This window comes from Delphinapterus leucas, chromosome 3, assembly GCF_059928025.1.
Source record: "Delphinapterus leucas isolate spDelLeu-1000000601 "Yukka" chromosome 3, BTC_Dleu_Yukka2, whole genome shotgun sequence".
Lineage (NCBI taxonomy): Eukaryota > Metazoa > Chordata > Mammalia > Artiodactyla > Monodontidae > Delphinapterus > Delphinapterus leucas.
In genome coordinates, this window is record NC_143131.1 from 146,465,092 (window position 1) to 146,481,316 (window position 16,225).

A 16,225-nucleotide genomic window follows, 5' to 3' on the forward strand; every position below is an offset into this window, starting at 1 on the left:
CCTGGTCCGGGAAGATCCCACATGCCGCAGAGCAACTAAGCTCGTGCACCACAACTACTGGGCCTGTGCTCTAGACCCTGCGAGCCACAACTACTGAGCCTGCGTGCCACAACTACTGAAGCCCACGTACTCTAGGGCCCATGCTCCACAACAAGAGAAGCCACCGCAATGAGAAGCCCGCGCACCGCAATGAAGAGTAGCTCCCGCTCGTCCCAACTAGAGAAAGCCCGCACACGCAGCAACGAAGACCCAACGCAGCCACAGATAGATAGATAGATAGATAGATAGATAGATAAAATGTATTTTAAAAGTAAATAAATAAATAAAGGGTAATTGTTTCTACCCAAAAATGGCAGTTGCCAGGTTAAGGTCACTACAGCATGGTGACCAGAACACTGGCTTTGCAGTTATCCAGACCTAGGTTCATAACCTAGTTCTGCCACTTAAATAAATGTGTAACCTTAGGCAAGTCAATTCAATTCTGTAACTTCATATACAAAAAAGCCAAGATAGATAACTTCTCCATAAAGGATTAAATGAGATAACCTAGTACCTAGGACCCAACACTTAAAAAGAAGGTGGAAGGGCTTCCCTGGTGGCACAGTGGTTGAGAGTCCGCCTGCTGATGCAGGGGACACAGGTTCGTGCCCCGGTCTGGGAAGATCCCACATGCTACGGAGCGGCTGGGCCCGTGAGCCATGGCCGCTGGACCCGTGCGTCCGGAGCCTGTGCTCCGCAACGGGAGAGGCCACAACAGTGAGAGGCCCGTGTACCACAAAAAAAAAAAAAAAAAGAAGGTGGAAAATTAATGATACATATATATAAATAAATACATATACAGTCATATATATATGATACCTATATGATAATTATATTATCATATAAATGATACATATATACATGGTCTGAACTCTTGATTATATGATGTAATAATCAACTGGTTGAATCTGGTTATCTGAACCAACTAAAATATTGATTCAGTTCAGCTTAGTTCAGAGACAACAAGATATTCTAGTTCAACTGTTCTAAAAAATGTTGAGGGTTAGTCCTAGTTCAAGGTGTTTCACTTTTTTTTTTTTGGCTGCATTGGGTCTTCATTACTGTACACAGGTTTTCTCTAGTTGTGGCAAGCAGGGGCTACTCTTCATTGCGGTGGCTTCTCTTGTTGCGGAGCAGGGGCTCTAGGTGCGCAGGCTTCGGCAGTTGTGGCTCACGAGCTCCAGAGTGCAGGCTCAGTAGTTGTGGTGCATGGGCTTAGTTGCTCCGTGGCTTGTGGGATCTTCCTGGACTAGGGCTCAAACCCATGTCCCCTGCATTGGTAGGCGGATTCTTAACCACTGCGCCACCAGGGAAACCCAAAGTGTTTCACTTTTTTTAAAAGTATGTATGTATGTGTGTGTATATTTACATGTATGTATGTGTGTGTGTGTGTGTGTGTGTGTGTGTGTATTTGGGTAACTTCAGAATTTCATCTCACACACACACACATACAGGGACTTCATTTGTGGTTCAGTCTATAGATTTTTGTTCACAGGTCTGCTTACTACAATGGGTTCCTTGAGAGCAGGGAACAAGTCTGTATTGCTCATCTTTTTATATACCCAGCACCAGTACAGGCCCTGGAACATACCAATCGTTCAGTAAATATTCATGGACTTGAATTTTCAGAAAAGCCACTCAAGAAACTCGCTAGCTTTAGGATTCAGGAGGGCTCAGCTTGGCAAAGGGAATGCAATTTCCCCCGCTATAGATATTTGGCAGGTTTTCTTTTTTTATTTTCAGATAATGACTAAACAAGCCACACACTGGATATCGCAATAGTAAAGTTTTCACAAACAAAACTAAAATGGAAAACTCTAGAAATAGTAGCATTCCAGTGTAGAGGAAAGAAAACCAATTTTGGAATCATGCAAATCTTGGGTTTAAATGCTAGCTCCACCACTTCACAGATATGTAAAGATTAACTTGGGTCCAATCACACATATCACCTCTGAGACCCAGTTTCTACATCTGAAAAAATGGGAATAATAATACCTATCTCATAGGGTTGTCACAAAGCTAATATATGTGAAGCCCCAAGTATAATTGGTGGTGATTTTTTTTAACAGTTTTATTGAGGTGAATGAGTGATTTTTATTTTTTAAGTCTTTACTATTCCTTTTCCCCTCTCACAGGTGGCAGAAACTATGCCTAAAGGGAACTACAGTACTATCTTTACTCCTGCTTTTCAGAAGGTACACTAATTCAGCCATATATCAATAGATAGGCTAACTGGCTAAAGATGCAACTGTTCATGGGTCCAATGTGGTAATTTTAAGGGAGGCCCTTTCATGCAACTCCAGAGCCCCAGCAAAGTCAACCAGGCTCTTTGGGTAGCCTGTTCCTTCTCTTCTTAATATGGGCTTGCTGAGAGGCATGCAATGGGAAGCAAAAGTCATCTTTGTGATAAACCTAAGATGTAGCATATAAACAACAGGCATTCTTTGAAAAAGCCCATACCCAAATTAAATTTTAATCACTAAGTTTTAGCACTTGTTTGGATACTGGAGGTAGAGAGGAGGAACACTAGTGTTAAAATAATATGTAAAACCAAGGGGTAGAGAGAAAGGAAGTCTTCTGGGTTCATATACATATGTTTACTTTCCATTCACAAATGGAACAAAAGAGAGCAATGATTTGCTAATTCCAATCAGCTGAGTACATATTTCACTTTACTGTGGTGCATACTCTATCATAAACTAAAGGAAATGAAAACCTAAGTAAATGAAACTCCCAAATACACCTCTGAAGACAATGTCTGTTCCATTCACATTTCAGTGAATATCATTCAATATTTCACCTTATTTCAAGGTCCAATCAAGGCAAAGTTTACATTTTTTCTCTTAAATGATTTTCACTTGGAGAGATGAGTCAAAGAAGAACTTTTAACACATTTGGGATTCCATTTTCAACAAGGTAGGAACCCATATTTTCTCCCACTCACCCCACCTCCAGAGAATTCACAATACTGTTACTAAAATATATTGAATAATGCCTTCCATCAGTCAATTGCTTTTAACTGAATGCAATAAAAATAATCTGCTCGTCCAGACCTCATTAACAACTACAATTCTTCGCCTGCTTAAATTTCTGGAAAAAAAAACTGGATCAGTCCACTAAAAAGCAAACTGTAACATTCAAGTAAGCATCTTCAGAGAAATAGAGACAAAGATGTACACTATTACTATAATGCAAATATCCATTATTTAGCACCAAGGAGAACACATGCAATAATGTCTGCTATTGCAAGAACATTTTTGTTAAAGATACATCACATGCAGGGAAGCCGCTTTTCCAAGGATAAACATACATTACCCTGCAGCATCGCTGAAACACCCAATCCCTGGACCCTAAGAGTTGTAACCTAACTTTTTATACTGACCCTAAGACAGCTGGATCTTACATTAAACTCACTCTCTAGTTAACTGTGTTAGTGAGGTTCCAGCACAGTTTTCTAAAGAAAGCAATCTGAATCAATAACCACACCAATGCTGCTCAGAACGTTTGCTCATAAGTAAATAAAAAGCATGATCCCAATATGAAGGAAACTTTTCTCCTTCCTGGCCCCCCCAGCTCCACTTAAAGACTGTAAACATGAATAGAAAGGTAACCTTGAGAACAGTAAACTCACCCATACCATCAATAATATCCCTCTAATTCATTTCCTGATTCTACAGTGTTTTCCTAAAACAGGGCAGTCTCAACAGGATGCCAGGAATTCAATATTGCTTTTTAAAGATATATCAAACTGTCTGGAATATACAGTGATGAAAACTGAATACTGCTACTGAAACCATACTAAATTAAATTCATGCTTTCTCTAAACAGAGCTTCCCCAATAAAGTCACAATGTTTTGTGCCTTGGCTCTCTTACAATCCATCCCAACAAGTGAGGTCAGTCCAGCTGCACTCCTGCTAATAGCTTTTTTCTGGAGCAACCCCTCCCACACCCCCAAAGAGTTTTACTTTTATCTGTGGAATTCTCTGCCAGCCTCGGCCTGGAAAACTGGGTGGACCCTAAGGACAGGTGTGGGAGGTGGCCCAAACTGATAGTTACTGCCAGCGTAAAGCTGTGATCTTCATAAGCTTCAATTTGAGGCTTTGTACCATTAGTGATTCTTTCTCCACTCCTTTATGCAAGGAGGGAGAGAAAGCAAGCCAAAAAGATGAGTTTCAAAATAGAAAAATCACCACTTGAATTATGAAATCCTCCCAACTCAACAAAGAACTGTTGAAAGTAGCCAAATGGAAAATGTCAAGGTTGTTTGGGTACATGCACAGCTATTAAACATGAGAATCACAGCTTCAAGGTGGGGGTTGGGGGGATAAAAAGCAGGAGCAGAAAAAGAGGAGCACAACAGGGCCCATCCAAAGACCCATTTGCTCATAAGGGCCCCTCCTGGCATGAACTCCTCCATGTGGGGCACCCAGGCTGGAGGAAAGCAGAGGGTTACACAGAACATTTAGCAGACTTAACATTGGATTAAACACACTACTGCAAGTTTCAACAAATGTTCATGGTATACGTAAAAAACACATTTACAACAAGAAAGAAGAGAGGCACCTGGAGACATCTGACACTGGGCATGCTCTGCAGGCAACTCAGTGCGCACATGCTCTCTACCAGGTTGGCGCAGCCTAGCCACAAAGACCTTGGCACAGAACACTGCAGGATGACAAAAAGGAAGGAAGAGAAGAAGAAGCAGTTAGAGGCCGCAACAAATCACTCCTTCACACAGGCAACTTGAATGTTAGTTGGGCGGGGGGTGCACCCTTGGCAGCTTGGAGGTCAGGGGTGGTAGTCCAACAAAACTTACTGAAACCTTGGGAGAGGGCCCACTTTCTGTCCTACGGAAAGGAGGTTTCTGCTGCCAACCACTAACTCCTCAGGATACAGTGAACAGAATCAAGAGGGAGAGAAAGAATGTTTAAATGAAAACCACTAAAGGGAGCTGTAAAGTTTGAGTGCAAAACAAGATTATGGTGAGATTGTCACTCTAGCTTCATAAAAGTAATGGTTTTTGGTCTATGTCATGTAATTATAATTGCTATCATTACATCACCTACCATGTGCCAGGCACTTTAAATGTGTTCTCTAATTCCCACACCACAGCGTCAGGAAACTGAGGCTCAGAGGTAAAGTCATTTGCACAAGGACAAACAGCAAAGGAGGGGAGAGTCAGAATTTCAAACCTTGATGGCTGCTATTAAAACCCACATTCATTCCACAAGACTATGATGCCTCTATTATCATTGATCACCTGAAATTTTATCATCTGGGTACAGTTTTGCACATCCCTAAATAAAATTACAGGCGACCTAGAGACATAAGGCAAAAAGAACAAGAAAGATAAGCGACAGACTGATTGATACAGGAAATAAAAGAGCTGATAAAAACGCATCTGATTTTGAGTGTCATCCATATCTCTGCCTTCCCAAAGGAAAAAACTTTAGAATAATCATGATTTTCATTTTGGACTTTGCTTACAAAGTTCATTTGACACAAGTAAGAATTAAAAGCTTCTTTCATTTACCCATTCCCATTCCTCTTTCAAGAGCTTGCTGGTTTTAAGGGAATTAAGAAAAAAAGTGAAATATAAACATATGCATTATGGCTAGTATTTTTTAAACCATTAGATTATTTATGGTATTCAATAAGTACTTTTTCAGACTTAAGGTCAATTAATTTACTCTGGCAAAATCAATAATCATGCCAAAAAAAAAAACAAACACAAAAAACAAACCTTAAGGTGGGTGCTTGGGTTCAACCAAAATACTGCAGAAGCCTCAGGCCCAACCTCATAAACTTGTTTATTCTAGCTATAATTAGGATGGTTAAATATACTCACTTTCCTGGGACAGTCCAGGTTTACACTGGTCCCAGCATAACTTTCACTCTCAAAGTGTTCTGGTTTGGTAGATAAATTCTATGGTTACCCCAACTATAATATAAACAAAGTCCACTATGCTTGAAATCAAACCCGATTCCTTCCTATCCAGCATCTGTACTTTCTAGTTATATCTCACCTATAATGTAACTAGAGTATTGAGATTATTTAGAAAAGGTATTTAAGGAATACAAAACCAGGGCTTCCCTGGTGGCGCAGTGGTTGAGAGTCCCCCTGCCGATGCAGGGGACACGGGTTCGTGCCCCGGTCCGGGAAGATCCCACATGCCGCAGAGCGGCTGGGCCCGTGAGCCGTGGCCGCTGAGCCTGCGCGTCCAGAGCCTGTGCTCCGCAACGGGAGAGGCCACAACAGTGAGAGGCCCGCATACCGCAAAAAAAAAAAAAAAAAAAAAAAAAAGAATACAAAACCAGAGGACTCAAATGGAATAAAAAAACGGAGCAGGTTTTCGGTAACGATAACATGCCACACATTTCCAATAGTGTGCTTTCATTTCAAAGCTTCCCATAGCCAATACAGTAAAGTATATCACTGATACTCCAGTCACACATATTTTGCCACTCCAACACTTTCATAGAGTGCCATAAAAGATGCTGAATAAATGTTTGTATAATATAATGAAAATAGCTGCCATTTATCAAGCTCTTGTTATATGCTAGACAGCTGACATAGTAAACCCTCACAAAAACCCTTGTAAGACAAGTATTATTCCATTTTACAGAAGAGGAAACCAAAGATCAGGAAAGGAGAGCTTGATTTGTTGAAACAGCAACTTGTCCAAGGTACAAGAAAAAAAGGGCTAATTGATGGCAGAATTAGGACTACAAGTTAATCCTGTCTGACTCTAAGCAAACATGTTTTCTTTTTACTACAACAAACTCTCTCTATCCAGAGATACCTAGCAAAATGTTTAGGGCAGAGAAAAGGCCCAAACACATTACGTATGTGTACACAGATTACACACATTATTTAATTTAAATAAACTTCCAACATCCTCATAGCTCAAGTTAGGTTTCTTTTTTGGAATCTTTGTAGTTATCCAAATCACAGAATCACTCAGATCTGAGAATAGAGTTTAAGGATTATACTTGTATTCAGCAACTAATACCAAATTAATGCCAAAGCTCATCTGCAAATCAATTTTCATTTATTCACTAAAAACAGGTTCCCTCTGTAAGGTTTAACATGTATTTGCCTCAAAGGGTAAAAACCATGAAGGCATAACGTACTGTACCCTGATTAGATTCTGCTAATAACTTGAGATGCAGAACTTTAAAAAAAAAAAAGGACCAATTTTCACATTCAATAAATCAAAGCATCATAGACTGTGGAAACTGGAAGACCAATTAGTTCAAACTTCCACCCCTGATTTCAGAAGTGAAGAAACTAAAGCCCAAAGAAGAAAAGTAATGATCTTCCCAAGGTTTCCTAATCATCTAATGATCGAATTAATACTTACAAGAATATGGAAAACAACATAAAGAAAAACTTCTGAGAACTTAATTTCAAGATATTAAACGTTTATTACAAGTATTTTTTAAAACTTGATATTGAACGTGTATATCCAGAAAAAGACTTTTAAAGGACCCTTTGAGGGTCCCGTTTCCAAGAACTTATCTTTATAACGTCCATGGAAGATATTTTGGGGTAAAGAGAGTGATGCCAGTGTTCATAACAAGTATTAGAACTGCCCTACTTTCACACTCAATTACCCTGAAGCTAAACAACCAACCACAGTGCTGAAAAATAGTCTTTACTCAAAAGAAAGTGCCACTCTAGGAAATACATCCATCTTTAAATAAAGTCTACACCTGCTCATCTAAATAAGGCTCCTCTTAGGTCTAATGGTCCAAGAGGACATTGATCTAATTTGAAAATAACGGCTAAACATAAAAGTTCCATATTTATCAACCTAAGAGCATTAAAATACAGCTCTGACCACAAGCAGTAATTGATTCTTAAAGCTGCTAATTTTAAACTTAGGGACCTGGTTGAAAATCCATGTTGACTATTGTGGAACAACTATTATCCATCACTCTTTAACTGAATAGTGTAAAGATTTCTTCCTATAAGCTATAATCACAGTGCAGACTATTAACTCTCTTTTTCTTTTTTCTTTTTTTAAAGCTAACAATGGTCTATCTTTAAACTTCTGGAACACTATCTCATTGTTAAAATATGTCTGAAGAACTTACCCTGATACCGTGGGTATTTACCAATTTTAACAAACACTTATTGACCCTACGTATTAAGCTAACAACAATACAAACTAAGCCTCTTTCCTCTTGAGACTTCAGCCTGGAGCTCAAGAGAAACCCAGGGGGATCACAATGGAGATGCTTAAGAGAGGCCTTTCAGGGGTAGAAAACCCCTAAGAAATGTTTGTTTTAATTTCACATTTAGCTACTTGTAATGACCAATATTCTAATTTAGGGATGTTCACAGAGAACAGGAAATGAGTCACATGGGATTCTAACATTAACAGCGAATACCCAATTAGACTGATTATATTTGTATGTTCTATAGCCAAAGAAAATAACGTTAATCAAGGAAACTGATAGTGTTTATTAATTTTGTCATACCCACTGTATAATCAAAAACGAAAATCAGGGCCACCATGCTGAGAAACACTATAAGACAAAAAGAATAATAGCTTTTGGCATTTTTCAAAAGCAAAAAGTTATTAAAAGAGGTAGGAGGGAAATGTCCTAGGCTCTCTTCCTATTGCCATAGGAACCACAAATCAAAAGGGAAAAGTGGCTGCAGGCACCTTGCCTCTGATTGGCTAGCTTTAAGAAGAACTCACAAAAGCTAACTTTGGTCTGTGTCTAGATGGAATTGTTTTGAATATCTTGCCCTGATTCCTTCTCAAAGAGGCAATTCTTTTAAAAGCTACTCAAAGAGGTATTTTATGTTAATCGTCTCTCTAATGTCACTCTGATTTAGAAATAATGCCCTATAAATCCTAATTTGTTTCTTTCCACAGAACTATTACCAGCTTCTTCTATCATCACAATTGAGATAACCAAGTTGAGGGGCTTAAATACTATTCCATTCAACAAAAAGCTTACCTGACCTTATATCTGCAGACAGAAACGCAATGAAGATATTCTCTCTTTCCTCCAGCAGCTTACAGGAGGGAATTTTGAGAATGTGCCATGTAAATACACACACACACACACACACACACACACACACACACACACAGAGTCTCTTAACACACCCAAAGGAGGAAAATACCTAAACTAAGCCATAAAGGATGAGTAGGAGGCAGCCAAGGGAAAAAGAGAGAGAGACACATTTCCGGCAGAATAAACAGCATTAAGCAAAGCCAAATAGCTAAGAAATGGCAGTCCTATTCAAGTATCTGCAATTAATTTAGCATGACTAAAGTATCTAAGTGTGAGATGAGGAAAGCCTGATAGAGAGGGGCCAAATCACAGAGGACTCCCTTATACCATTCTATCGAACTTGAGACTTCATCCTGTAGGAAAACAGCTCTTAGGCTGCGTGCTATAGCTCACCAGTAAACAGCCAATCCTTCCCAGGTGTGTGGTCCAATTTTTTATCAACGTGTATGAGATTTTTTTTTTCCCTGCAACTCAGTATACCTACTGCTTCAACAATATGTGTCAGAGGAACAGAAGCAGGTCATGCAACACACTGGCAAGGGTCGGGGTGAGGTTCTTAGACTAAGAGAAGTAGGAGATAAAGCATAATATCAAGCCAAAGCCAAGCCGATTCAAGCAAGCATCAAAGAAAAAAGATGCTGTTCTCTAGAACATGTGGGGAACATTTGCCACATGCAAGAATAGAGAAAAAAGAAGTTGGCTCAATAGCAACCCAATGATAAAGAAAGGAAGTAATAAACAGTATACAAAAACTGTGTATGTTTTTATAAATATTGTGAAATAAGAGTGTTTAGAATGGTTTAATTCCTTCAAATGAGACATCAAAAACTTTAACATTCAAACCATTGCTAGAGACAATGATGAGACAACTATTAAACTTTTAAGCAGAGGAATGACCTTTGGCAGCTGGAGTGAAGCATGTTAAAGAGAAGTTAGAAAGATAAGTCTATTAGAGAGACTAAAGACAGCCCCTCATTTTTATTTTACAACTAATGCAAATTTCTTTCAGATGGGCTACAAAGAGTAGAAACAAGGGCCAACACTTACCTTTGGAAGTACATGTCTAAAGTCAATTTTTTCCCAATAAAACTCCCACCATAACACAAAGAGTGCCATGATAATGAAATGGGAGCTACCAAATACAGAAGGAATGAGAGAAAAGATCTCTTTCATAGTAATCACTTGGCAATAACACGCTCTCCACTGGGAATCTCTATCCAGGAGCGGGGGACTTGGTCCTGAAGAATGATACAGTAGGTGGGCTCAAGGAGAGTATGAAACTCCAGCCCTCTAAACCTAGATGTGACAGCTATAGAGTATCCATTCCGTTTCTGCTGGAGGCTGTCCTCATCTCAAAGCAAATAAAGCAAGAATTAAAGTTAATCCAAATTAGGAACTATCCTATTGTGTCTGAATTCTCAGACTGCTGCTTTTCAAGAAGCTGCAGTAGTTGTAATGAAAACAGAGCCACAAAGCTTTTAAAAGTGTCTTTCTGGGGCTTCCCTGGTGGCACAGTGATTGAGAGTCCGCCTGCCGATGCAGGGGACACGGGTTCGTGCCCCGGTCTGGGAGGATCCCACGTGCCGCGGAGCGGCTGGGCCCGTGAGAAATGGCCGATGAGCCTGCGCGTCCGGAGCCTGTGCTCCGCAACGGGAGAGGCCACAGCAGTGAGAGGCCCGCGTACCGCCAAAAAAAAAAAAAAAAAGTGTCTTCTAAGAGTCACAATGTAGGTTTCTGCTCTTATAATGTTTGATGGCAGCCTACAAGAAATAGCAAACTCTCACCAAATAACTGTATTGTTTTTAAAACTAAGAACCATAATAATCAGGTTGTAGCCTTATGAATTCTACAACCTGATTAACTTTTGTTAGTTCATAGTTTAAAGCTATTTTCCAAAGTGTTTTAAAGAACTGAACACTGGTCCATGCCTCAATGTGTGAAAGGCTTCCATTTCCTTATAATGGTATTTTATTATAACAGAATTTGACAGTAACCATGTGACATGTAACCAAGAATGTGAATGCTTTAATTCTTAGCAACTGTACTGTAGAACTACATATTTATAGATAAGGCACCACAGGGTATTTTCAGGCTGGGATATATGTTAAAGGAAGAAAAGGGCATGGGGAGAAGGACGCAGTGGAATGAGAAAAGAAAAAAGTATAAGAATGAGGAAAATTGAAATTTACTTTCTGACAAGTTTTAGAGATGCAAACCCAACCAAATTGTAGTGGAATCAGGATTCAAAGCCAGAGCCCAAACTTTCCTTAAATCCTACTACTAAAACCAAAACAAAACCCCCAAAACTTTCAATGTCCAAATATCTCATCTTATATGATTATCTAAAAGAAGATACCAGAACCCAAAACTAAAATGGATCTTCACAGTTTTCTTTGGTAGAGGGAAGAAGGGTAATTTTTCTTTTATAATTTCTATTCATCCATATTTTCTAATTTTTCTCCAATGAACATCTAGTACTTATAATAATATTTTAATACTACATTGTATAATTTTAAGTGATGCTTTATTTTTATTTAATTATATAACTAGTTATATAAGTTGTTATAAGTTACAAATAGTAACTTGACAATTTAAATAAAAACAAATTCTTTTCCCAAGAATTAATTGAGTCTATCTCAAATACCTGTGGTTTAAAATGAGTTAAAATGCTGAGTGCTAGAAAAATATTTTACCTAGTGACCTTCAGATACAGCAGTGAGCATCAAAACGGTAACAGCTTATTCCTGAGTAATTTCAAATGAAAAAAAAATCATCCTTGTCCAGTTCACAACTACCACTCAAAACTGTCACTATGTTTTTTCACCACTCTAACAGAAGCTGGAGAGAGGAAGGATTAGATGTATGAAGGGGGAAGCAGAATCTCTATTCGAAGGAGCATGACAGAGAACAGGATGTAACACAATAATCTATTTCCGGCATAGCCACATGGGTCCTCAGTTGTACCAGGACCTGTCTGAGGTTCAGCTGCCAATAAGGAACAGATTCCCCTAGCAAGCTCCAGGTCAGATCAGTCTGACCCAATCCCAATGGGGTTTATCCAAGATCCACAAATCCTGAGACAGCAGAGAATTAAACAACAGTTAAATTAAGTACATCTGAGCCTTTAGGCAGTTAGCATCTCTGTTCCAATTAGGAACATTTTTCAGGACTAGGGGAGACCAATAAACTATAAATTTAATATCATTTTCAATAAAAAATGTTAAATGTAAATGAAATTTACAAAAAAGGATAATTTGGGAAGGAGATGCAAATTTGTATTTTCAGAGTGCCTACTATGTGCTAGACACTGTACAGCTATCGGGATCTCATTAACTGTCACACCACCTCTGGACAGACAGGTATCTTAGTTTTAAAGAGGAAGGAACTAAGGATCAGAGACATCAAACCACTTGCCAGAGGTCAAAAGTAGCAGACTTGCAACTCTGACTCCAAAATCCCTACTTTCTTCCCTGAATTATACTCCCTGTCACTTCCTTTGTTAGACATTAAACTCCCTAAAGCAGCAATTTTCCTCTGATTTACTTTCAAATTTTATCTGCTTGTCACTCATCTATACTGCTGATGGGAGCGTAACTGGTACAACCTCTCGTGTGCAACTTATCAATACATACTCAAGACTTGAAAAAAATGCACATCATTGATTCAGCAATTTCATATGTAGGGAATTATAATACAGGAAAAAATAAAGATATGTCCAAAAATATAGCTAAGAAGATGTTCATCACATGACTGTCATAACAGCAAAGGAAAAAATGCCCAACAATAGACGGGTTAAATAAATTACAGATCATCCAGAAGACAGAATATTATGTTTCCACCAAATAAAAATCATTTATATAGGAGTATATTTATTGACCTAGAAGTAAGTTACATAAGAAAAGGAAGTTACAATACAATGAAAAAAGTTCAAGAAACCTTAAGTGAATAAAGCCTACAAAATCAGGACTTACATTATATTATGATCTCATTTTATTTAAGAAAACACATATAGGGGCTTCCCTGGTGGTGCAGTGGTTGAGAGTCCGCCTGCCGATGCAGGGGACACGGGTTCGTGCCCCGGTCCGGGAAGATCCCACATGCCGCAGAGCGGCTGGGCCCGTGAGCCATGGCTGCTGAGCCTGCGCGTCCAGAGCCTGTGCTCTGCAACGGGAGAGGCCACAACAGTGAGAGGCCCGCGTACCGCAAAAAAAAACACATATAGGATACAGAATTAAATACAGGTGATTTTTTACTCTTTTTGTCTACCATAGTTTTTCAGATGCAGCCAATATAAAACTGGCAATATAGTATTCAAGTTTCTCACCCCTTTCTCCTCCAGGCCACCTCAAAACAGAGTAAGTGGCATTTCCACACTATTACTTGGGGTTCTGGTCCTAGCAACTTTTCCCTTGGTTCAGGCCCATGCTCCAATGAATGTGGAGAGCAGGTGGGGTTAGGCTAGCTACCAGAGTTTGGTTGCACTCTGAGGTGACAAAGACATTACCCTAATAGCTGAGAATACCCAGCCACAGAAAACTCTTCACCAACCGTGTTGTCTTAGGAGGCTACCACTTCTAAACATCTGACAATCCATACTCCACACTGCATGACACCTGAAAAGAATTCCAGGGTGCAAGAACTAAAAACTCACCTTGTTTTGTAGACATCATCTGAGCACCAAGAGAAATCTGCTCTCATTATCTATACCTGGGCACCAGCCCCACCCTGAGTCAGTCCAACCTCCCCTTCTTTACCATTCCAGACACAGGTGCTGGCGGCACCCCTTCCTCATCCTTCTACCAACTCTCACAAGCCAAAAATCAGAGAATTTCTGGAAGTGCCTACACAACAAGATCTGACTGCCCTATCATATCAGTACTGAACCAAAATTCTTACCTTACTTTCATGTAAGAGAGTGCAAAGTTTATCACGTTTTAAAAAGAACATTAGAGTTTATTTCCTGGAAGTCTTGTGGTTAGGACTCCATGCTTCCACTGCAGGGGGCATAGGTTCGATCCCTGGCCAGGGAACTAAGACCTCGCAAGCCGCTCGGCATAGCCAAAAACAAAAAATTAGAACACACAGAAAGAGGAAACTTTTTTTCCTCTGATATAATGAACACTCTCTTTTTTTCTAGGAAGAAATATCACTTTCAGAAAGATGCCTTAAGGAATGTTACTGCATCTACTCTCTACATCATAATCCTACTTTAACTCTTTCATTTAAACTGATTATTCATTCAAAAAGTTTACTGAACATGCCAGTATACTAAATGCTTCAACAGACAACACAAGAATTCTGAAAACCAAATATTCTGGTATCAAAATTATTTCTGGAAATAAAGCTATATTATTTCCCAGTTCACTAAAGGGAGATAAATGGCTAAATTCCTAAAGTATAAAATACTTCAAAGAAATGCAGTTTCACTGCTTTCAACAGTATTAAAACTCAACCTCCACTAACTTATGGTATTTTAAAAATCACTTCCAAAGACTTTCAAAGCTTCCACTATCTAACATGCTTCCTGTCTCACTGTACCTATCGAACGAAAGTTGGTCCTGCTAAGAAATCTTTTGAAATCAAACCTTGCACCATTTAAACAAGCCCTCTAATATTTTCTAAACACTGCTCATTTCTCGAATACCCATTTATTTTCAGAGACCTAACCAGCCCCCATTCCAAAGAAACACATATTCCAAGTTAGTAGAGTCTCAATGTTTAAAATTTTATACACACACACACACACACACACACACACAGAGCGATGGATCTAGAAAAAGATCGTAATCAAAAGTTTGCTTCTTTAAGCTAGGAATAGCATGAAAGTGAGTGGTCCAAGCTAATAGATATACAGGGATTTATCAACCCTTAATTAAATGTATAGTAAACTTTGCATTTGCTCTACTTTCTCATATAATCCCCATTGTTCTCATATCCTAAGCAGACCTTGGTTTCAAATAAGAATGAAGTTTTGTGCCTCACAATCCACTGGGCTCTAAGAACAAACGAATCTGTCTTTCAGCCGGGGGCTAGGACTGCCTTAGTAAGGATTCCTGCTGCTTGCTGCACAGCAAGGTTGTCTTTGATTCCCTTCACACTGTTTCCTGCAGGCAATTGGGTAAGGGGAGTTCTTACCTCTGGAAGCCAGAGATTTCATTAAATTCTGGAGCTGAAAGGGACCTTATAGAGAGCATTTTGTCCATCTTCTTAAAATGTTTTTATAGCCCAGGTCTTCTAAATATCTCACGAGGTGCTTTTGGTATGTACCCCCTTGAAAGCACCTAGTCTCAACAGCAGATAATTGCTGCGAGACACATGCTACGATAAGGTCAACCTATACGTTACAGACCTTTGTGCAGGAGTACATATGAACACAGGTAGACTACAACACTCTGGAAGTTCTCACACAAAGGACGTAATGAAGTCAAGATGTAAAGGCCCAATATCAATTTAAGAGATACTGGACTTCTTTTTCAAAAACACTATTAAGCGCCATTGTTTTAATAACTTTATGTATGACAGCTATAAGTGGTCAGTCAAGATGTTCTACAAAGCACAGAACAGACATGTCACCATCATAATAAATTTTTTATTAACTCTGAGAAAATACAGAATTGAGAGGAGGATCAGAAGACAAATCTCACGCGGGCATTTTTTTTGCTGCATTTAAGACAAAAAAAAAATATTCCGTGATCCACATTTCTTTTAATCGACGAATTAAAAGTCTAAAGAGAAACAATAAAAACAGCTACCAAGGGGCTTCCCTGGTGGCGCAGTGGTTGAGAGTCCGCCTGCCGATGCAGGGGACACGGGTTCGTGCCCCGGTCCGGGAAGATCCCACATGCCGTGGAGCGGCTGGGCTCGTGAGCCATGGCCGCTGAGCCTGCGCTCCGCAACGGGAGAGGCCACAACAGTGAGAGGCCCGTATACCGCAAAAAAACCCACAACAACCCCCCAAAACAAACAAAAAAACAGCTACCAAGATTGGGATGTGAGCAAAAAAGGTTGAAAGGGTGATATTTACTTTTACTTTGAAAATAATCAAATTCAAAAATCAAAAATTGGTCTATAAACCACAGGAAACACAAAGTACTAAACTTTCCTATAAAATTTGTACTTTATTTCCAAATAAACTAAGTGTTGTATTTC

General features: G+C 39.3%; 1 protein-coding gene across 16 annotated transcripts in view; it reads right to left on the reverse strand.

Annotated features, from left to right (window-relative positions):
* Positions 1-16,225, reverse strand: part of FBXW11 (F-box and WD repeat domain containing 11) — a 135,409-nt gene that overhangs the window by 93,362 nt on the left and 25,822 nt on the right. For 8 of the 16 annotated variants that reach the window (XR_016392854.1, XM_089909657.1, XM_089909659.1 and 5 more), the window contains one exon: positions 4,604-4,705. The exons of 7 other annotated variants lie outside the window; for them this stretch is intronic. Coding sequence is in view for 7 of the 9 variants with exons in the window: in XM_089909657.1 (XP_089765783.1) it covers positions 4,604-4,705 (102 nt within the window). In the remaining 2 variants the exon portion in view is untranslated. Of the gene's footprint in view, positions 1-4,603; positions 4,706-16,225 lie in introns of those variants that run through there. One more of the 16 variants, XM_089909662.1, reaches the window with a different exon arrangement.